Source organism: Heterodontus francisci, chromosome 1 (assembly GCF_036365525.1).
Source record: "Heterodontus francisci isolate sHetFra1 chromosome 1, sHetFra1.hap1, whole genome shotgun sequence".
Classification (NCBI taxonomy): domain Eukaryota; kingdom Metazoa; phylum Chordata; class Chondrichthyes; order Heterodontiformes; family Heterodontidae; genus Heterodontus; species Heterodontus francisci.
Genome location: NC_090371.1, coordinates 159,954,858 through 159,977,840, shown reverse-complemented (window position 1 = coordinate 159,977,840; position 22,983 = coordinate 159,954,858). Strand labels below are relative to the sequence as shown.

The window sequence follows — 22,983 nt, the reverse complement described above, 5'->3', positions numbered from 1 at the left end:
CATGGCACTAAATTGGCCTTGCTATTACGTGCATGGTCATTTGCCATTTCAACCTGAAGCGAGCACATATTCCTTTCTCTTTCTGTAAGGAGCTCCTAAAACAATATACTGACATCAGAGACAAGCAGGAGATTGGCCCATCACAAGCACTGTCATGTGCATTCAGCACCCAGCAGGGTTAAAGAGTAGGACATAACTGGACCAGGCATGCAGCCATAACTTTAAAGTCATACATTCTGACTTTTTTTCATGAAATAGTTTGATTTAATATTATCGTTAATATATTGGTCCAAATCTTGCTGGAAAAATATCACCAACCCACGCCATTATTAATGCACAAATTGGCCATCAAATTCAGGGGATAAAGAGATATGCCATGAGTTGCAAATCTCTGGAATTTGCGGATCGCTTTACGACGCTCCATTGTTCGCATCACGCAAACAGCGTCTCATTCTTAGCCTCCCTGTCATTCTTAAGAGCTTGCTGGAATTGCACATTAAACTTGCCACAGGAAGTTAAGTCTAGTAACGAACAGTGCAAGTACCTTTTTAACAATGTACTAATTGTTAATGCAATGATAATAAACCTCTCTGGCTCAGAAACTGAACAACTGAAGCTGTGGAGTCTCATTCCTTCAGGTGGTAATGATAAATCTTTTTCTTACTTTGCCATTCTGTACTTACTTCTTTCTCTCTTCATCCAATCTTTCTTTCCCTCTCTATTTCTCTTTTTGCACCTGATTTGACTTTAATTTAGCCTCCTTCTCAGTCATTTATCTTGTTTCTTTCCCAATCCTTAAAATCTCATTGGTTAAGGAGATACACTTTTGGTCCCACAGTTCAGAGTTCCCAGATTCCCCACTGCCCTGTTACCAGCTCGTACTTCCAGCAAGTTATGACACAAAAATTTTGAGCTGAAAGGTGCAGCAATAAGTCTAATTAACAAATCGCACCTTGAGATGCTCTGTTTCAGAAAGATCCGTCCCATTATTGTTCAATAGCAAATGTACAATTTAGGCAGCAGAGCAGTTGAGTTGATTGGAACATAAAAATTTCTTTGCAGTTCAGGCTGAGGAGCTGGGAGATGCAAAACTGAAATGCTGCAACACGATCAAGAGCAGGAAGGAGTAATTAGCTTGAATTCAGAGCTTAAACCAAACTGCTGTTTAGTTATAGATGAAGATTGCCTGGTACCATTGGGAAAAAAGATTACGATATCAGGAAATACAGAGGCTTGTAAGAAAGGTATGGCAATAATCATGGGTGAATTTAATATGCATATAGACTGGATTAATCAAATTGGCAAGGGTAGCCTCGAGGGAGAGCTCATTGAATGTATTAGAGATTGTTTTTTGGAGCAATATGTGTGGAACCAACCAGGGAGCAGGTTATTCTAGATTTGGTATCATGTAACGAGGTGGGATTAATTAATGATCTCATAGTTAAGGATCCTCTCGGGAAGAGTGATCATAGCATGCTAGAATTTCAAATTCAGTTTGAGGGCGAGAAACTGGAGTCCCACACTAGCGTTCTGGAGTTCAACAAAGGTAATTACATAGGCATGAGGTCAGATTTGGCCCTAGTGGACTGGGCAGGAAGACTAAAAGGTAGGACAGTTGATGAGCAGTGGTAGATGTTTAAGAAGATATTCAACTCCTCCCAACTAAAATATATTCCAGAGAGGAAGAAAGGTTGTAGGAGGGGGAAAAACATCCATGGCTAAGCAAGGAAGTTAAGGATAACATAAAGACAAAAACTAAGGCATACCATATTGCAGGCTGGAAGATTGGGAAACTTTTAAAGATCAACAAAGGGTTATTAAAAAAGTAACAAAAAGAGCAAAGGTAAATTATGAAAGAAAACTAGCGGAAAACATAAAAACAGATAGCAAAAGCTTCTGTAAGTATATAAAAGGGAAGAGAGTAGCTAAAGTGAATGTTGGTCCCTTGGAGGATGTGACTGAGGAGTTAATAGTGGGGATCACAGAATTGACAGAGACACTAAATCAGTATTTTGCCTCAGTTTTCACGGTGGGAGACACTAGTACCATCCCAACAGCAACAGGTAATGCAGAGTTAAGAGAAAGGGAGTAACTTACAACAACCATCATCACTAGGGAAAAAGTACTGAGCAAACTATTGGGGATTGAAGGCAGACAAATTTTCAGGGCCTGATGGCCTATATCCTAGGGTCTTAAAGGAAGTGACAGCGGAGATAGTGGATCCATTGGTTATAATATTACAAAGAGTCGAAGAGACTTAGTAGTTGGCAGGAAAAAAGACAGAGGCGCAAGGGGAGAGCCAACTGTGCAACAGCCCCAACAAACAAATTTCTCTGCAGCACCTGTGGAAGAGCCTGTCACTCCAGAATTGGCCTTTATAGCCACTCCAGGCGCTGCTTCACAAACCACTGACCACCTCCAGGCGCGTATCCATTGTCTCTCGAGATAAGGAGGCCCAAAAGAAAGAATATTACAAAACTCCCTGGATGCGGTAAAGGTTCCAATGGATTGGAAAAATGCTAATATAACACCCTTATTCAAAAAGGGAGGGAGGCAGAAAGTAGGAAACTAAAGACCAGTTAGTTTAACATCTGTCGTTGAGAAGTTGTTAGAATCCATTATTAAGGAAGTAATAACAGGACATTTAGAAAGTCAAAACGCAATCCATCAGAGTCAGCATAGTTTTACGAAGGGTAAATCGTGTTTGACTAATTTGCTAGAGTTCTTTGAAGCTGTAACAAGCAAAGTAGATAATGGGGATCCTGTAGATGTAGTATATTGGGACTTCCAGAAGGCATTTGATAAGGTGCCGCACAAAAAGTTAATGCACAAGGTAAGATCACATGGGGTTAAGGGCAATTTATTAGCTTGGACAGAGGATTGGCTAACCAACAAAAAACAGAGAGTCGGGATAAATGGGTCCTTTTCTGGTTGGCAAGATGTAACTAGTGGGGTGCCACAGGATTCGGTCCTCGGGCCCCAACTATTTGCAATCTATATTAATGACTTGGATGCAGGGATAGAAGGTACGATAGCCAAATTTGCAGATGACACTAAAATAGGTGGGATAGTAAGTTGCAATAAAGAAATAAGAAATTTACAAATGGATATGGATAGGTTAGGTGAATGGGCCAAAATTTGGCAGATGGAGTTTAACGTGTATAAGTGTGAGGTTATCTATTTTGGTCAGAAGAATAGAAAGGCAAATTATCTAAATGGAGAGAAACTTCAGAGTGCTTCAGTGCAGAGGGATCTGGGTGTCCTCATGCATGAATCGCAGAAAACTAGTATGCAGGTACAGCAGGTAATAAGGAAGACAAATGGAATTTTGGCATTTATTCCTAAAGGAAGAGTATAAAAGTAGGGAAGTGTTGCTGCAACTGTACAAGGCATTCGTGAGACCGCACCTGGAGTATTGTGTACAGTTTTGGTCCCCTTACTTGAGAAAGGATGTAGTTGCACTGGAAGCAGTTCAGAGGAGGTTCACTAGATTGATTCCAGAGATGAGGGGTTTGTCTTATGAAGAGAGATTGAGCAGTTTAGGCCTTTACTCTCCAGAGTTTAGAAGAATGATAGGAGATCTAATTGAGGTATATAAGATGATTAAGGGGATTTGACAAAGTAGACATAGAGAGGATGTTTCCTCTTGTGCGGCAATCTAGAACAAGAGGTCATAGTTTTGGGATAAGGGGTAGCAGATTTAAAACAGAGATGAGGAGAAATTACTTCTCTAAAAGGGTCGTGAGTCTGTGGAATTCACTACCCCAGAATGCAGTGGATGCCGGGACATTGAGTAAATTTAAGAGATAAGACAGATTTTTAATTAGAAATTGGTTGAAGGGTTATGGAGAACGAGCAGGAAAGTGGAGTTGAGGCCAAGATGAGATCAGCCATTATTGTATTGAATGGCAGAGCAGGCTCGAGGGGCTGAATTGCCTACTCCTGCTCCTAGTTCTTATGACCTTATGTAAATTCTATCCTTCTAAACAGTTATTAAATTGGTGCTCTCACACCATTTGTCTGTCTACTGTTCAATTCTGCCTATTTCTATCGGCAGTGGGTCACCCCTTGATTTTGTAGATGGAATTATCCACCATCTAGAAGTCGGTGTCATCACCAAATAACATAATTTCTGATTATACTTAATTTAATACATGATAAACTACAAGGAGCAAGGAAGAGACACATACACTGCACTGAGGATTCCTTGCATAGGTGTTAAAATAGGATGACGAGCAGCTATTTATTATGAACCAGAGGTGTACTGTTTCAAGAATCAATACCTCAGAGTCTCAAAAGAGGCCATCTTTTAATGAGATTAAATTGCCATACCCTTTTGAAGGCTTTGAAAAAGTCAATAGGCACTGCTCCGACAAACAAAATAGAAAAACATGAATAGCAAGCAGTTAGTGCAGCTTCAATACTGGTCCCAGTCAGCATTAATCCAGAACATCAAGCAGATGTTAATTTAATGCTTTGCCTCATACATTATACATCAATACTGAGGATATCTTCCCCCACTTGATGTCAAGTAAATACTTCCAGGACTTGCTTCCTCAACTATCCCAGCATTACAGTGGTTCTGAGTTTGGGAACTATGATGTGCTCACCACCCGTTTGTTCCACATTTCTTTTCATCTACTCCTGCTTCATTAGAGAAGTCGCAACGTTGTTCTGCCACATGGCACAATCATTACCTTACCAACTTAAACAATATCACTTTATGCTATGGCCACATCTACTGTATACGACAAAATATTACATTGTCCCCACTAAATGCTTATTCCCTCAATGTCAATATTTCCTAGTGCAAAAGGAAAGACACACAAGAGGCAAGAAAATTTCAAGTTACTGTTCAAGCCTGACAAGTTCTCTTTTCTGAAAGTCAAAGGCTAGCATTTTTGTGAGTTGCCTTTCTGGCATTCTCTTTTATTTAGCATTTTTCCCTTCCTTTCTGGTACCCCACAGGATTCCATTGCCAGGGGTGTAAGCAGACAACCTCCTATAATGCCAGTCATTAACCAAACACCAGGAGGTCTCAAAGCAGCCCTAAGTGAAATAGCCATCACATTTTCCTCCTCCTTTCCATGTGGGAAAGTGGCCAGCATCTATTTGGTTAACCACCAAACGCTGCAACTTAGATCCACAAGTCTCTCGGGTAAACTTTGCAAATGCACACTCCCAACATGAAACCTTGCTCACCCTGAGCCCCCCGCCCCTCCCCCAGAAGTACATGTAGGGAAATTGTAGGCACACTCTCCATGATTTTCTATCCTTTATGCATTTGTTTTAAATACCTTACTGTTTTAGAAATCTTGGGTGCAAAACTGTCACCCATTACCACAAGTCACAGAACACCGGAGTACCGTGTCACACCACCATAAAAGTGATTTTTTAAAAATCAATACAGTAACACTGGTCACCAAAATACAAAGTTAGTTGCAAATAAAGAACAACAATTCTGAAGTGAAAACAAAATAATAAAACTTTCCTAAAAGTGAGCAACAGTAAAATTCTACACCTAACCAGTGAAAAAGAACGGAGGAACAGTGGAATATCACATGGTTCTCATGTGACGTCAGTAGCCAATCTCTTAAAAGGGACCTTATTCCATGATTTTTGCTTGACGTGTGATGAGGAAAAATGAATGAACAAGGGTTACTATTCTCGGGTAACCCAAGACAGGTCACTGGCTTAATAGACTTTTGGGAGGAAAGTTTAAGTTCACTTATTTATTGCAGTGATCTGATGTTTCAGAAAGGCTTCCCTCTCCTGTTTAAGTAAGTCTTTAAATGGCCCATGAGTGAAGTACTGGAGGCCTGACAGCCTGTGAAACCATCTCCTGCTCAGGAGAAAAAAATGGAAGGAGGAAAACTGCAAAGCAGTTTTTGAAAAGTGAAACTAGAAAGCATTAATATCAATATTACAAGTTGATTTTAGAAAGGGATATCAATTGCGATACATTTTAAAAATTAGAAACGCTGAACTAATTGTTTTATTTTGTTTGGAACTCATAATGTGAGGTCCTCAAATACATGCACTTCAATCAAGGGTTGCTGTCTTGCTATCAGCAGAAACCCGGGATGATCTCCCCACCACCACTAACCACCCCATAATACACAATACTGAAGTCAATTGTTGCTCCCCAACCAAGATCAGCTAATTCAGCTTAGATCACGCATTGAAACAGGAGCATCCCTGATCTGTATGGGTCAACTACTTACTGCACCAACTTGCCAAATCAACAGTGAAGTCCCTGGCTTCTCATGCTTATATATTAAAAAAATTAATCATACAGTCCTGCATGTGCGCACACTTTCTGTGTTATTATTTTGTAACATCAGTTCCATGTTTGCCTACGCCTGCTTGTGGCTATGAATACACTGCCTATTCTTACCATTACTTATATTTCAGTCCTTCCATGCTAAATGGTGCTGGTAAACTGCATCTCCCAGCTCTTTCAATACAATTCCTCAGCCTGCTTACTCACCATTAAACACAGAGGTTATTTTTCACACCTTAATAATAATTATCAGAAATCTAATTTTATTTTTATTACAACTTCTCGGGGGGGAATTTTATGCAGTCCACCGCGGCGGATTTGGTGGCGTGCAGGGTGATATAATTAGGCGGGAGGTGTTTTCTCAGATTCCCGACGGCAGGATATTTTGTATGAATTAAGTTGGCAGTGGGTTTGTGGCATTCCAGGGTTCCCCCAGCACGGTGGCAGATTGTAGCTTAGCATTCATTTAAATAACATGAATAGTCATGACCATATGCATAGTTATGATTTAGTGCTACTGCCAGATTAAGTGAATGGCGAGCGATATTCTTGTGCTACCCAGTTCACTAATGTTTCAACGTGGCTAACAGCAGTTGGATTTGTTCAGTTGAGTCTCAGGACTGTGCTCTTTTCTCTTTCACTGAGCCGCTAAACTAAACCCAGCTTTGGAATGGATGTTTGCCTCTAGGCTCGGCATCAGCAAGGTGAATCATCACAGGGGATGGCGGCGATAGTTTGGGTGGGGGCGACATGGAGGAGCAGGGAAGGGTAGTCGGGGAGGACAGTGTGGGGTCTTAGGCACTTGGAGGGGCAAGGGAGTGAGGAGGGGAGGACAGAGTGGGGTCTCAGGTGCATGGAGAAGCAGGGGAGGGAGGGAGCCGGTGTCCAAGATGTGTGTAGTAGCTGATTTTGACAATGCTGCTGGCTGTGTGCGCTTGCAGGGGGTGGTGGGTTGATATTTTCCTGTCAGAAAACCGATGGACATGAGAGGCCTAAAAGGAGGGAGGATTGCTGTCAACGTTGGGAGTCCATGTGTCCACATCAAGGTACTAGCTGGCAGAAGGTATGGTCACAGTCGCTGGGGTAATTGTATATGGCGGGGGGGGGAGGGGGGGTCCAGCCTTAGGGTTGGGTATTCAAGGTGATCATAGGGAGGGGATTGGGAATCTGTAACCATACCAAAGTGGATTCTTGGGGGTTCAAGGGTGAGAGTTGGCAGTTGGATGGTGACAAGAGTAGGGACAGGGATAGAGATGGTATGTATAAATTGATGATGAGCTGGTACATGGTAATGGAGAAGGGTCTATGGTAACAGGGGGGAGGATGAAGGTTAAGTTGGGTGGGTCAAGGGTGATGGGTGAAGGCTGAAGGCTGGAAGGTGGCAGGAGATTGGAAGTTTAGTTTAGTTTAGAGATACAGCACTGAAACAAGCCCTTCGGCCCACCGAGTCTGTGCCGACCATCAACCACCCATTTATACTAATCCTACAGTAATCCCATGTTCCTACCACATCCCCACCTGTCCCTATATACCCCTGCCACCTACCTATACTAGGGGAAATTTATAATGGCCAATTTACCTACCAACCTGCAAGTCTTTTGGCTTGTGGGAGGAAACCGGAGCACCCGGAGAAAACCCACTTTACATGAAACTGGGTTAGTTCCAGTTTGCCATATATTGGGGGGACTGAAGTATTTACTTTCATTCAATAAGGTTTAGGTGGGAAGGTGGGCAAACTTGCCTGATATCGCAGATGCAACATTTTCTGGAAGAAGAATGCAAACCACGTGTCCGATCAAGGAATGCAAGTTGATTGGGAGGAGACAAATGATGGTGGGTGGGATCTCCTGCTGCAAGCAAATGTCAGGCACACAACAGCGATCTGCTCATGACTTTCATGATTCTGCTGAATGGCAGAAGGACGGTTTTACAACATTCTTTTCATCTCAACAATTGAAAAGCTGCGAAGACTTGAGTCTCATACATGCAATCTGTCCTCTAACATACAAACAATTGCAGAGGGATCTTGGCGATCAACGGATGATGCCTCAACAGGAGCAGCAGGCAGCACAACAGGGTGAGGCTGCTCAGAATGAAGCCATCCAGGAAAGGCATTATCAAAGATGGGCACTGGCATGTCATCACATCCTCAGGACAAGGACACATTACCTTCAGATGTCAGAGAGACAATGCCAGAGAAACACAAGAATGTGACATGCAATGGCGGAAGAAATGGATACAATCCTTCAGCATTACCTGCAGCCGCTTGTTTTCGTTGGGAACCCCATGCTACTTACCATCAACATTACTATTGCACTCAATTTCTTTGCTACCAGGGATTGACGGGCGACATATGTGGTATCTCACAGTCTGCGACCCACAGGTACATCAAAGAGGTAACCAATGCTCTTTTTTGACGTGCTAATGATTTCATGCACTTACCTTTAGATGAGGACAGCCAGGCAGCAAGGTCTGCAGCCTTCGGCGCCATCGCTGGCTTCCCGAGGGTGCAAGGGGTGATCAACTGTACTCATGTGCCTATTGGAGCTTGCTGGGACCAGCCTACTGTCTTGGTTAATTGCAAAGGCTTCCACTCTTTAAACGTGCAACTGGTTTGTGACCACAGGAGAAAAATCATGAATGTTTGCGCACGTTTCCCAGGAAGCTGTCATGAATCGTACATTTTGAGGTACTCGCAGCTGCCAGCAGTTTTCGAGGAACCATCCGAAGTGGACGGATGGATCCTGGTTAACATGGTTAATGATACCAGTACATCATCCTCAAAGCAATGTCGCTCATGCATCCACCAGAGGCATCATTGAGCACACCACTGCCATGCTGAAAATGTTTCCACTGTCTTGACCGGTCTCCAGTACACACCACAGAGAGTGTCATGAATAATCGTTGTTTGCTGTGCCTTGCACAACCTTGCAATTAAACGCAGCAACACGCTGCAGGTGAAAGAACATCAGTCCTCCTCAGATGAGGATGACTATGAAGAGGGTGAAGAGGAGGGCAGGAATGCCAGTGATGCCATCATTGATATTAGGGCCATGGAGATACAGGCAAGGGACATCAGGGAGAACCTCACTTTTGCATGTTTCAGCCAACAATAAGCCACATCATCAAGGAATGTTGGGAGGAAAAACATAACAATTCCTCACAGAAATTCAGTTTTGCACGAGGTCTTATTCATCTCTGCAATCTTAAAGCGTTGCTGCACTTTCACGTGATTGGCATTTGAAATTATCTGTGATGAATGCGACTGCACACCTCTGCAAGCAGCATTATGACCATAGAAAACAAATGCAAGGAATGATAATATTGGAAGAAGTTATTAATAATCAACAAGGAAATAGCCATCATTGAAGAGTGAAGGCTCAAATTCCAATGAGATATGTACACTGGATACTTTCCCGAGATGCTTTGCAAGCATCATTGTATTCCTGCCACAGGCCTCCAAAAAGCTTCTTTGTATCCATCTGTAACTAAGCAAAACATTAGCGTGTGGATCAAATTTTGCAAGAAATAAAAATGTTTTATTACATCTTTGCATTTGTTAGCATTTCTACATCACCCGTGCCACCTTCATGCTCAAAACTGTTTCAATTTTCTTTTCCTGCCACTATGTCTCAGTGCTACCCCAACATTAGCAGCTGAGGTGGAGGCAGCCTGCTCTGTGTGTTGCCCCGCTGCTGTGGATGACCGTGGCGGGCATCCTCTGGAGGCATAGGGTCTTGATGGCTCCATCCTACTGGTGGCATGCAGCCATGGTGCTTGAGTATCCCCTGTGTGGAGGAAAGGGGGTCAATGTAGGGAGGGGGGGCGGGGGGAGGACGAGACGCTGCTTACCCTGGGGGTGTCCTGAGAGGAAGGCCCCGGGACAACTGACACGCGCTCCTCCTCCATCTGTGTGCACGATGGCACCTGCCTGTCTCCCTGAGGGGAAGGAGCACCCATAGTGAGGTCCAGGTTCCTCGTTTCCCTCTCACTTAGGCTCTGCTGCATGGAGCCCACGGTAACAGCGATGGAGAGCAGGTCAGATCACATATAGCTCGAGTGCTCAACCAGACACGCCACGGAGCTCGCCAGACTCTCGACTGAGGAAGCCATACGCTCAAATGCCCGAGACATGGCAGAGGTCATGGCTTGCATGGACACCTCCTTGGCAGGCGCAAAGCCACGCATAACCTCAGGCATCTCTGACATATTTTCCACATGGCTTTGCTGCACATACAGTAGACCTCTTGTAGCAACAAACAGAGGATCATCATGAGCGTGGGGTTGAGCAGGGGCCTGGTCCCCAATAGTCCTCTGATCTTAAACCCCCTCACAGACTGTGTGGATGTATCTGCACTGGTGTAGGTGGAAGAAGATGGTGCACCCTCTGGGGCATTGGCTTCTTCTTCCTTCCCAGAGGAGGATTCTTGGGCCACACGGCAGTCTGCTACTCGAGTGCGGGACACAATCAGAGGCACTTTAAGCATGTGCTTCACAGGAGTTCACACAATTCCCTTCAGTTTCCACATATGGTTGCAAGAGTGGAGATAACACTTCATCTTTATGCCTTGTGACTCCTGCCTCACCAACTCCGCTCGTCCTGCCTCCCTCCTCTCTCACAATCCCCAACGCCTCCTCCTCAACTGTGGTCAGCAGCCTTATGCCAGGGACCCCTCCTCCCATTCTAGCATGCTCATGCTGGTTGTGGCTTTGTTTATTCTGCAGCAGACAGTGCAGATTTAATGACATGGCAAATGATGCATCACAACCATTGCATACATGCATCAACATCACTCATTCTGCACTGGCTTTCGCACGACACATCCAAGCACATAAACAATGCCAATCTTCATCATTTAGTAAATGGCACCAAGGATGCTCACGCATTCGACTGCATTCCATGTATCCTCTGCCTTAAAGACACAGAGCCACATAAGAAAACAATGGAGCTGCCTCGCCTGGGCCACTTAACCTCGCTAATCTGAGCAAGTCTTTGATGCACTTGCGGCACTACACCAAAGAGTTACCCCACAGCTCAAGACCTCCTCTGCTACCTCCATCCAGGCCACCTTGGTGAGGCAGGAGGGTCTTCTGACTCCATCTGCAGGGAAGAGGACCTCCCGCCTTTCCCCGACAGCCTGGAGCAGAACCTGCAGAGAGGCGTCACTGAACCGTGGGGCAGGTTGCTGCCTGCCGGCTGCCATGTCATTTACTTTGGCTACAGGGAAAATAAATAATCTGAAGTAGGTGGCGACTTTCACAAAATAAGGGAGACAAAAACATTTTGTTTCAAGTAAAAGCTTCAATTTAAGTTATTCTGAAGGCTGCTGAACTTTGAGGCTGAAAGCACAGAATGTTTTATATCTGTTGCGATCATGGTGCATGAGGCAGTGTTGGTGGGTTCCACCAATGAAAGGCTGCCCCCCTGCTGCATGATCCCATGAGTTCCACATGCCCGTAGCTGCATAGCTCATTTACATACAAAATCACGTGGCAAACAGGATTTGCAGCCGGAGTGGAAGTTATGACAACTTCCGGTCCGGCCATTGGGAACGCCGCAGCAATGATCAGGTTCCTCTTGTTTAAGTAATCAAACAAAAATAAGAAAAACTTTAAAAATAAATAATCATTAACTACAGGCAAACATCTTCTATGTTGCAACCAGATTCAGTTCAAGTATGTGACAAAAAATTACATTTCATCAGCCCTTTGTGGAATTTATTTATTTTTTGGCTCTTGGCCATTTTCTAGCAGCTCTTCCATTGAAAATAATAACTTACACCACCTCCATTCAAAACAAACTAAATGATGTGCATCGGTTGCATTCACAGCTGCCTGAACTCAAAAAAATGATCTGATCTAATAATCTGCATTGCCTCACTAAATTTTTTTTGATCACTAACAATTTGGGAAACAGAAATGCAAAGTTGGTTGGAGCGTAAGAGTGTGTCTACAGTATAGGCTGAGCAGCTGGTCTGAAATTGTTGAACTCAGTGTTGAGTCCAGAAGGCTGTAAAGTGCCTGATCGGAAGATGAGGTGCTGTTTCAACAATTTCAGATCATGATCTGGGCTTAAACTTGTTTTTCATGTTTTTGGTTTTGGACAGAGCTGTTCATTATTCTGTCAAGACTCTCTCTGGACAAATGCTTTGTCTTTTACGACAACCATTACCACTCCCTTTACCTTTTATTCCATGACATCGATGTTTAATCTCTCCCATCCTCTGCCCGATCACAGACCTTCCCTTTTTGTTCTTCTTCCCCACACCCCACCCACCCCCCGACCCTTCACTTGCTCAAACCTACTGCATTTCTAACCGTTGCCAATTTTGATAAAAGGTCATTGACCAGAAACGTTAACTCTGTTTGTCTCTCCACAGATGCTGCCAGACCTACTGCGTATCTCCAGAACTTCCTGTTTTTAATACCAGCAGCACCACTGATATTTGTCCACTTTCGCACCGAGTATGCAGCATGCAGTAGCACATTAGCATTACCAGAGCTGTACAGCAACCTTTGAAGGAATAGGTAAGGCAAGTGCCGCAGGGCTCAGCGGGGCTTGTGCTTAACTATGCTTAAGTTCAGGACAGAAGGATGTAGTGCTCCTCGGTGCCCAGCATCTGCCGCTTTGATCCACAGGCAATTAGACCACACTCGCAGCAAGGAACGGCAGGTTAGAAGGATTCTGAATAACGGTGGGCATCAGGTTTATCATCAAGGAGTGAGGTAGATTGCAGCCCTTCTCAATACAGTAGGCAGTATTTAACCATCACTCGCATCGACACTAAGTCACATATTTAAATCAACATAAATGACTCACTCCTAATACACGAGATTCACAGGCCTCTTAGTTTCATCACTTTATAACTTTATCCCCTTCCACAATGTAGATGTTGCTTTTTTGATTTCCACTTGTGAAGTTTCCATGTATAATCTTTCTTTGGGAGGGAAGGAGAGGGGAGGGATTATGATGTTTTTAAGGTCCCGTATACAAGCAGGTATATACAAACAAGCAAAATACTGTGGATGTTGGAAACATGAAATTAAAAACAGAAAATGGTGAAAACACTCAGCAGGCGAAGAGAGAAACAGGATTAACATTTCAGGTTGATAACCAGTTCGGATGTCCTGAAACATTAACTCTGTTTTGCTCACCCCAGAGATGCTGCCTGACCTGCTGAGTGTTTCCAGCATTAGAATTGAGAACTGTCGCTCCACACCAGCAACAAGTTTCACATTAAGTAAGTAGAACGAAAAAAAAATGTTTAATCATGTTACTAAATTTTAGACAGAAAAACACTTCTTATGTTGCAGGGGTTCTGTGGAATTTTTATTAACTCACAGTTGGGGGGGGCGTCAGAAGCAAAAAGGTTGAGAACCCTTGCTCTACATGGCATAATCATCCCTATTGTGGAAAACCTAATAAATGTACTGGGAAAATGTTACAGGAGTTAAGTGCAACCCTTGTAGGGAAATGTGTGCTCACATTTTTTTTGTTTTTACACACATACAAAGCTATACACTTCAATATTATTTGATATACAATTTCTGGTGAAACTTGATCTTTGTAACTCTCGTATGGCTCCTAAACAAAGTCTCTATATATTTAGATATTCTCTACTTATTTAGTTTTTGCAAAGGTACTTTAGTGTGGCACAGCATGGCACTGTGAAAAGAACCACACCGAGCAGGTTGTGTATCTTTGCTACTGACTGTTGTACAGGCAATAGAATGTGCATAAAAAGTTATATGGTTTCTAATCTTGTCCCTCTTTGCTCCCTGAATTTTTCTGACAGGCTAACACTTTAACAATCACAAATACAGGTCACAATCCTGGTGGTATAAGGCTACCCATTCTTCTTCAGATTACAGCGACCCCTAGAGAACAATAATTTCCCCAGCCATTGACATCAATTGTACTTGTTTGGTTGGTCACGTCTGTAATTCTCTACCGAACCAAAATGAAGTAAATATTATGCAACAAACGCTAAGGTGGTAAGAAGGGCATTTTCCTAAGCACTAAAAACCAAGCTCTTCTCCTGTCTTCAGCGCTGGGAAGAAATTGCTCCAAGACACTTTGATCCACTTCAAACCTTCCTCTGCTTCATAATACATTTAAACAGGAATCCAGTACAAAGCTGAAGGCTTGAACCAACAGATTAAATAATTGTGAAACAGTTTTCACACAAGGAAGCAAGGACAAATATTGCAATCCTATTACAGTTATACACATTTCTGGTCTGGACTGTTGCCCCAGGCATTATTGAAGTGACCAGAAATGTCAAACAGCCAAAGCTGTTCTCCTACTGTAGCTAATCCACAGTTATAATCTATATGTAGCTGTTAGTACTTACCCTGTTCCAGCAATCATTGCCATGTGTTTAGAGGATCAGTCATAATCAACATAATTTAACTTATGGCAATTAATTACTCAAATTATCAACAACCCCAATGGTGAGAACTGGCTTGATTCTTAGCCAATTGAATTTTTAACAAAAAAGAACTGTCAGTATGAAAGAACACTGCTAAAAATACAAGCAGGCAGACATATTCTGGAACACCAGCTCCACCCAGTGGCTTATATTGGTAAACACTGCACAAAAAAAGAATTAACAACCACATTGTTCATTCAACACAGAAATCCATACACATTTGGGAACGCACCATGTTACCCTGTGGAGAACAGCTAAAATCCAATTTTGAATGAAATCAGCACAGCACCAATTCATTTTGATCTGAATCTTATGCATTTTTCCATCTTTTTTTGAAAAAATATTCTAATTTTGTAACTCATTGGCCTAAAATCCCTGGGGCTGGATAGAACCAATATCATTTTGCCCAGGGTGGAACATGACAATCTCAGCTCAGCTGGGATTCCATCCCATTTGGACGGGATCTTTAAATTCAGGTCATGGATCTTCCAACTGCTACCCCTATGTCAATGGGTTGTTTTTTTTAATTTATTCATGGGGTGCGGGCGCTACTGGCTAGGCAGGCATTTATTGGCCATCCCTAATTGCCCTTGAGAAGGCGGTGGTGAGCTGCCTGTCTGGGGAAATCCTCCCAATACAACCTTGAAATGTCTCAGCTGAACTTAAGGCATTTGAAATCTGATGAAGGGAATGCTTGCCTTTTCTAGGCAAAGTGGCTCTCATGGTAGCCGAAGAATTCTTTTATCCCAGCCCAGTTGGGCTCTACCTTAAAAGTGTGGATTGGCTGTGACTGAGGCAGTTGCTGCGGATGCACTTTAGCCAGTGCCAGAACCCCACACTGGATATGTACATAAGAACACAAAAATAGGAGCTCAGGAAGGCTATTTGGCCCTTTGAGCCTGCTCCGCAATTCAACAAGATCATGGCTGATCTTCTACTTCACACCACATTCCCGCACTCTCCCCATATCCCTTAATTCCTTTCGTACCCAAAAATTTATCACTCTCTGTCTTGAATATATTCAATGACCAGGTATCCACAGCTCTCTGGGGTAGAGAATTTCAAAGATTCACAACCCTTTGCATGAAGAAATTTCTCCTCATCTCAGTCCTAAATGGCCAACCCCTTATTCTGAGACTGTGACCGCTGCCCACACCCCAGCCCTCCCACCCCCAGGAACTAGATTCCCCAGCAAGGGGAAACATTTTCTCAGCATCTACCGTCAAGCCCCTTAAAAAATTTTAGATGTTTCCATGAGATCACCTCTCATTCTTCTAAACTGCAGGAAATATAAGCCTGGTCTACTCAACCTCTCCTCATAGGACAAACCCCTCATTCCAGAAGCCAGTTTAGTGAACCTTCATTGCACTAAGGCAAGTATGTCCTTCCTCAGGTAAGTAGACCAGAACTGCACACAGTACTCCAGGTATGGCCTCACCAATGCCCTGTGTAATTGCAGTAAGACTTCTTTACACTACTCCAATCACGTTAAACAAAAGCTAACATACCATTTGCCTTCCTAATTGCTTGCTGTATCTGCACGTTAACTTACTGTGATTCATATGCAAGAACACCCAGGTCTCTGAATGCACACATTCCCCAGTCTCTCACCATTCGAAAAAATACTCTGTTATTTATTTTTCCTATCAAATTGGATAACTTCACACTTCGTTACATTATACTTCATCTGCCAAGTTCTTTCCCACTCACCCTGTCTATATCCCTCTGCAGCCTCTTTGTGTCCTCCGCACCACTTACTTTCCCACTAAACTTTGTATAGTCAGCAAACCTATCGGATACAGTACACTCAGTCCCCTAATCTAAGTCATTGATATAGATTGTAAATAGCTGAGGCCCAAGTACTGACCCTTGCGGTGCCAGGCTAGTTACAGCCTGCCAACCTGCTTTCTGTCCCTAAACCAATCCTCAATTCATGTCAAGATATTACCCCAAATCCCATGAGTCCTAATTTTATGCAATAACCTCTTATGTGGCACCGTATCGAATACTTTTGAAAATCCAAATACACTACATTCACTGGTTCCTCCTTATTCATCTTACTAGTTACATCCTCAAAAGAATTTAACAGATTTGTCAAACACTATATCCCTTTCATAAATCTATATTGACTTTGCTTAATCATATGATTTTCTAAGTGCACTGTTACCAAATCCCTAATAATAGATTCTAGTACTTTTCCCTCCTACTGATGTTAGGCTAACTGGCCTATAGTTCCCCGTTTTCTCTCTTCCTCCTTTCTTAAATAGCAGATTATGTTTGCTACCTTCCAGTCCTTGGGAAGTGTTCTAGAAGTCTGGAAGATCAAAACCAATGCATCCACTATCTCTGCAGCTAACACTTTTAAAACCATAGAATCCAGGCGATTTATCATCACTTGGTCCCATGAATTTAGTCATAGAGAGATACAGCACTGAAACAGGCCCTTCGGCCCATCGCGTCCGTGCCAACCAACAACCATCCATTTATACTAATCCTACACCCCATATTCCCTATCACATCCCCACCATTCTCCTACCACCTACCTACACTAGGGGCAATTTACAATGGCCAATTTACCTATCAACCTGCAAGTCTTTGGCTGAGAGGGGAAACCGGAGCACCCGGCAGAAACACACGCGGTCACAGGGAGAACTTGCAAACTCCGCACAGGCAGTACCCAGAACCGAACCAGGGTCGCTGGAGCTGTGAGGTTGCAGTGCTAACCACTGCGCCACCCGAATTTCTCCAGTATTATTTCTTATATTGATTTCTTGAAGCTGCACACTCTTGCTAGACCCTTGATTCTCCATTATTTCCAGAATTTTTTTGTGTTGTCTGCTGGAAAGACAGATACCAAGTACTTGTTTAATACCTCTGCCATTTCCTTATTTCCCATTGTAATTTCACCTGTCACTGCCTCTAATGGTCCACATTTACCTTCACTAATCTTTTATTTATATACCTATGGAAACATTTATAATCTGTTTTTATGACTCTTGTTTGTCTACTTTCATATTCTCATTTCTCTTTCCTCATCAAATTCTTGGTCCTCCTTTGCTGAATTTTAAAATCCTCTCAATCTTCAGGCCTACTGCTCTTCTTGACAAGATTATAAACCTCTTCCTTTAATCTAATATTATCTTGAACGCCTCTTGTTAGCCATATTTTCTGTAGGTGTTTTTGTGCCTTAAAGGAATGTATACTTTTTGCAAATTATGTATTAGTTCTTCAACTTGTGGTAAGTTGTGGGAATAATAATGTGGGAAAATGTGAAGTTGCTTACTTGGCAGAAATAATAAAAAAGCAGAGTATTACTTAAACGGTGAATGACTGCAGAACTCCGAGATGCAGAGGGATCTAGGTGTTTTAGTGCATGAGTCACAAAAAGTTAGTATGCAGGTGCAGCAAGTAATAAAGAAGGCTAATGGAATGCTATCCTTTATTATGAGAGGAATTGAAAATAAAAGTAAGGATGTTATACTTCAGTTATACAGGGCATTGGTGAGACTACATCTCGAATACTGTGTGCAGTTTTGGTTTCCTTATTTAAGGAAGGATATAAATGTGTTGCAGGAGGTTCAGAGGAAACTTACTAGATTGATACCTGGAATGACTGGATTGTCTTATGAAGAAAGGTTGGACAGACTGGCCCTGTTTTCACTGGAGTTTAGAAGAGTGAGGGGAGACTTGATTGAAGTATATAAGATCCTGAACAGTCTTGACAAGGTGGATGTGGAAAGGATGTTTCCTCTTGTGGGTGAGTCCAGAACTAGGGGGCACTGTTTCAAAATTAGGGGTCACCCTTTTAGGGCAGAGATGAGGAGGATTTTTTTCTCTCAGAAGACTTTGGAACTCTCTGCCTCAGAAGGTGGTGGAGGTGGGGTCATTGAATATTTTTAAAGTGGAGGTAGATGGATTCTTGGTAGGCAAGGAAATCAAAGGTTATTGGGGCTAGCGGGGAGTGTGGAATTTGAGACACAAAAATATCAGCCATGATCTTATTGAATGGCGGAGCAGGCTCGATGGGCCGAATGGCCTACTTCTGCTCCTAATTCGTATGTAACTGCTTGTCTATCATATCGTTTAATGTAGTTTCGCAATCTACCTTAGCCAACTCACCCCTCATACCTACTTAGTGTGCTTTGTTAGATTTAAGACTCTAGTTTTGGACTTAACTAAATCACTTTCAAACCCAATAAAAAATTCTATCATATTATGGTCACTCTTCCCTAGAGGACCCTTTACTACAAGGTTATTAATTAACCTCTAATTTCCTGATTTATACTCTGTGCTCCACTGCACCAACTGTTAGGTGGGGGGGAGGGGGGGGGCTACAAACAACTCCCACCAATGTTTTTTTTACCTCTTGCTGTTTCTTAGCTCCACCCAAACTGATTCTACTTCTTGATTTTCTGAGCTAAGATCCTTTTTCTCTACTGTCTTTATCCTTTTATTATCAGGGATATGTCCTCCACCTTTTCCATTTTGCCTATTTCTTCTAAAAGTTCGGTGTCCTGGAATATTTAGCTCCTGACTATGATCACTTTGTAACCACATTCCCATAATGACTATTAGATCAAACCTATTAACTTCCATCTGTGTTACTAATTCATCTAATATGTTGCAAATGCTTCACTCATTTAGATGTGGTGCCTTTAACTTTGGCTTTTTTCTAATTTTCCCTGACATCACCTTAGTTACTAATGCCCTATTGCCTTTGTTACTCTCTCCATCCCTTCCTGACCCACTCTGCTTATTGTTACCCAAAATACTGCTCGCCTCTGGAGTCTTGACTTTTGCCTTGTAGCCTTGGGTAAGGGTGGGAAAGGCAAGGGAGGAGATGTTGCACTCTGCCCAGTTACAGTAGTTGGCTAAGGCATAATCCTGTGAGCACGTAACAGAAAGGATATTCCTTAGAACAATGCAGATTATTGACAACTAACCATATAGCACTTTTTTTTGAAGTCCTAAATTGCCATTATTTTTGAAAATGTTGGTAATCAATTATTGAAAGTAGTTAAGGAAATTCAATATTATAGGGGAAACTTGCTGTGACATCAGTATATTCCTTTTTTCATAAATGACTGATATATCAGTACTGAATAATGAAATTCATGGGGTACATTTCACTAAAAAAAACTTGCTCATGGTATAACAGCTGATAGATAGCTGAGCTGATGCAGGGAATGCTAAAATACTGTGTACAAATTCTCTTCCTGGCAGGTTAGAGGATTTACATCAAATCTAATCCCACTAATCACCAGGCTCACCTAAAATTGCTACTTGAGTGGTGCTTCACTGATTTCCTCTAAGTAACACAGGCCATGTGCACCATTAATATTGTAATGAAGGGCTAATGGTACATGGCTTCGGCAGTTGCACCAATACCATTGGGAATATTAAAACATTGATTCCATATTTGCCAAATCAAACACAAATATAATATACTTCATGATCCAATAGTAGGAGAATATCAGATTTAAAAGAAAACTAAATTAATAGAAGTTTGTGGGTTATTCAGATTTTCGTATCAGTTGTAAGTAATATTCAGGTTAAGTCTGCAGCATGAGAGTGTAGCACTCTACATTTAGAACAGTGAACTGTCAAAATTTAATAACACTGGCTAATGATCAAACCTGCATAACTCATTAGTATGATCATATATGGGATATTGTATGTAATTCCAGACACTCTTGTATTGGAGAGTTTGGAGAAGAGTGACTAGGATGATATTGCAACTTGGAGAAACTCAGAATTGAGCCTGTATCAGAAAAGAATGTTGGGAGCAGGAAAATGATTCAGTTCTTGAAAATAATAAGGCATATAAGATGGACGTGATTTTTTTTTTAAGTTGAGCTGTAATCAGTGAATTAGACGGCAAGTGCAAAATGAATGACCTGGAAATTCACAGGGCCCAATACAGCTGGGGTAAGCTGTACCTCAGGGTAGTGGGTTTGTTCATAGAAGTAACCAAGTTTCGAGATGTTTTTGAGTTTCTAGCATTTTTGAAGCTTTCATTAGTTATGAATTTTCTACTCTGGCACATACGTAGTTCTAGGGAGGGAATTCTCCTACAGTCACAAGCTTAGACCTATTGACTTTCAGGACATTATTTGCTTCCTTGCAGAATTTGTTTCTTCAGTGAATCTATTAAAATATAGTGCCTGCTTTCTTGCAAATAAAAACTGCATCGGTCAAAAGCAAGTTGATAATTTCTAGACCAGCTTGATATTACTTTTGAATTCAGTTGTGTGAAGTAATTTTCATATATTTCTCCAGTTGACCACGTTAGTTTTTCTTTCCATGTGCTGTTTTGCCTCCAGGTTTATCATGCCACAGCCATGTACCATTAGCCCTTCATTACAATATTAATGATGTACATGGCCTGTGTTACTTAGAGGAAATCAGTGAAGCACCACTCAAGTAGCAATTTTAGGTGAGCCTGGTGATTAGTGGGATTAGATTTGATGTAAATCCTCTAACCTGCCAGGAAGAGAATTTGTACACAGTATTTTAGCATTCCCTGCATCAGCTCAGCTATCTATCAGCTGTTATACCATGAGCAAGTTTTTTTTAGTGAAATGTACCCCATGAATTTCATTATTGAGTACTGATATATCAGTCATCTATGAAACAAGGAATGTACTGATGTCACAGCAAGTTTCTCCTATAATATTGAAGTTCCTTAACTGCTTTTAATGATTAGCAACATTTTCAAAAATAATGGCAATTTAGGACTTCAAAAAAGTGCTATATGGTAAGTTGCCAATAATCTGTTTTGTTCTAAGGAGTATACTTTGTTATGTGCTCACAGGATTATGCCTTACCCAACTACTGCATATGTGTAAATTATGCAGCAGTTCAAGCAGACATTAAATCTGCTGTGACCTTATCTGTGTCCCTTATATGCAATTACATAACAAGGTTACCACCATTCTACTCAATTAAACTTTCAACAATCAAAGCAAGTATTAAAAGAAAAGCATGTTAAACCTAATATTGGGAAAGTACAGATATATGTGTGTGTGCGCGCGTGAGCACAGAATCAATCATTTGGAAGCTTGAGGGTTCCAAGTAAGAATCCATTTTTTCACCTCATTCAAACTTTCTCTGCACATGTTTACAAGATTCTACATTGAGGCAGGTCAAAACATGGTCGTGGCTGTGAATAATGCAACTCTATTTTAAAATTAATTCACAACTATAAGAAATCCTGATAAACCTGGGGGCAAAACAGCACATGGAAAAAGAAACTAACGTGGTCAACTGGAGTAATGTATGAAGATTACTTCACACAGGCCTGAATTCAGAATATCAAGCTGGCCTTAAAATTATCAACTTGCTTTTAACTGATGCAGTTTTTTATTTGCAAGAAAGCAACCACTATATTTTAATGGGTTCACTGAAGAAACAAATTCTGCAAGGAAACAAATAATGACCTGAAAGTCAATAGTTCTAAGCCTGTGAATGGAGGAGAATTCCCTCCCTAGAACTACGTATGTGCCAGAGTAGAAAATTCATAACTAATGAAAGCTTCAAAAATGCTTGAAACTCAAAAACATCTCTAAATGTGAAAACTTTATGAACAAACCCACTGCCCCGAAATGACTTCATAAGTTCAACTCCATTTTATTACAAGGAATTCCAGGATTTTTACTGATGTTTGGGGATCAACTTCTATAATGTAGTCCATTTTCTGTGAACTCTGAAATCCAATGAGCCTATGACATGTGAAAACAAGTTATACGGAGTGTGCAGTGGGACCAGAGCTGCCACAACTTAAGTTGCAAGCATAATTTGGGCAATTCCCCGAGTCCCACACGGCCACCGAGACTCTTGCTTGCCAACAGTGCAAAATGGAGGTTTGTGCACATGTTGTCCAAGATTTTCTGACCATTAAAAGGGAACATTAGAAAATTGTGGGCATGTGCATTCTAATTTCTGATTTGTGGCAACAGCAGAAATGGTCCCCCAGCAGAATGCTGCTTTGTAAAATCGCCCCCAATATTGCATCAAGAGTAAAAGCACTCAAGATGTGGTGATGGATTTGGAGATCTCTGAAGAGCGATGTGAGACTAATCCTGATTTTAATACAATAATAACTTGCATTTACTGAGTTGGGGGGGTTGGGTGGGGGAAGGAGGTTGGCAAAAGAAGCAGAGACTAGGAGCCATGAGCAAAAGCTTGACCAAAGAGTTGTCGTTAAGGAGGAGAGGGGAAGTGCAGAGGTAGAGGGATTTAGGGCGGGAATTTAAAAGCAGGTAGCCC

The 22,983-nt window shown here is 42.0% G+C and overlaps 1 protein-coding gene across 2 annotated transcripts in view; it reads right to left on the bottom strand.

Annotated features, from left to right (window-relative positions):
* The window catches only part of LOC137373065 (LIM domain-binding protein 2), a 586,094-nt gene that overhangs the window by 472,493 nt on the left and 90,618 nt on the right, over nt 1–22,983 (bottom strand). Inside the window, exon 1 of one of the 2 annotated variants that reach the window (XM_068037899.1) lies at nt 14,638–14,697. The exons of the other annotated variant lie outside the window; for it this stretch is intronic. Within the exon in view, the coding sequence (XP_067894000.1) occupies nt 14,638–14,660 (23 nt within the window). The 5' untranslated portion in view covers nt 14,661–14,697. Of the gene's footprint in view, nt 1–14,637; nt 14,698–22,983 lie in introns of those variants that run through there. 2 annotated transcript variants of the gene reach the window in all.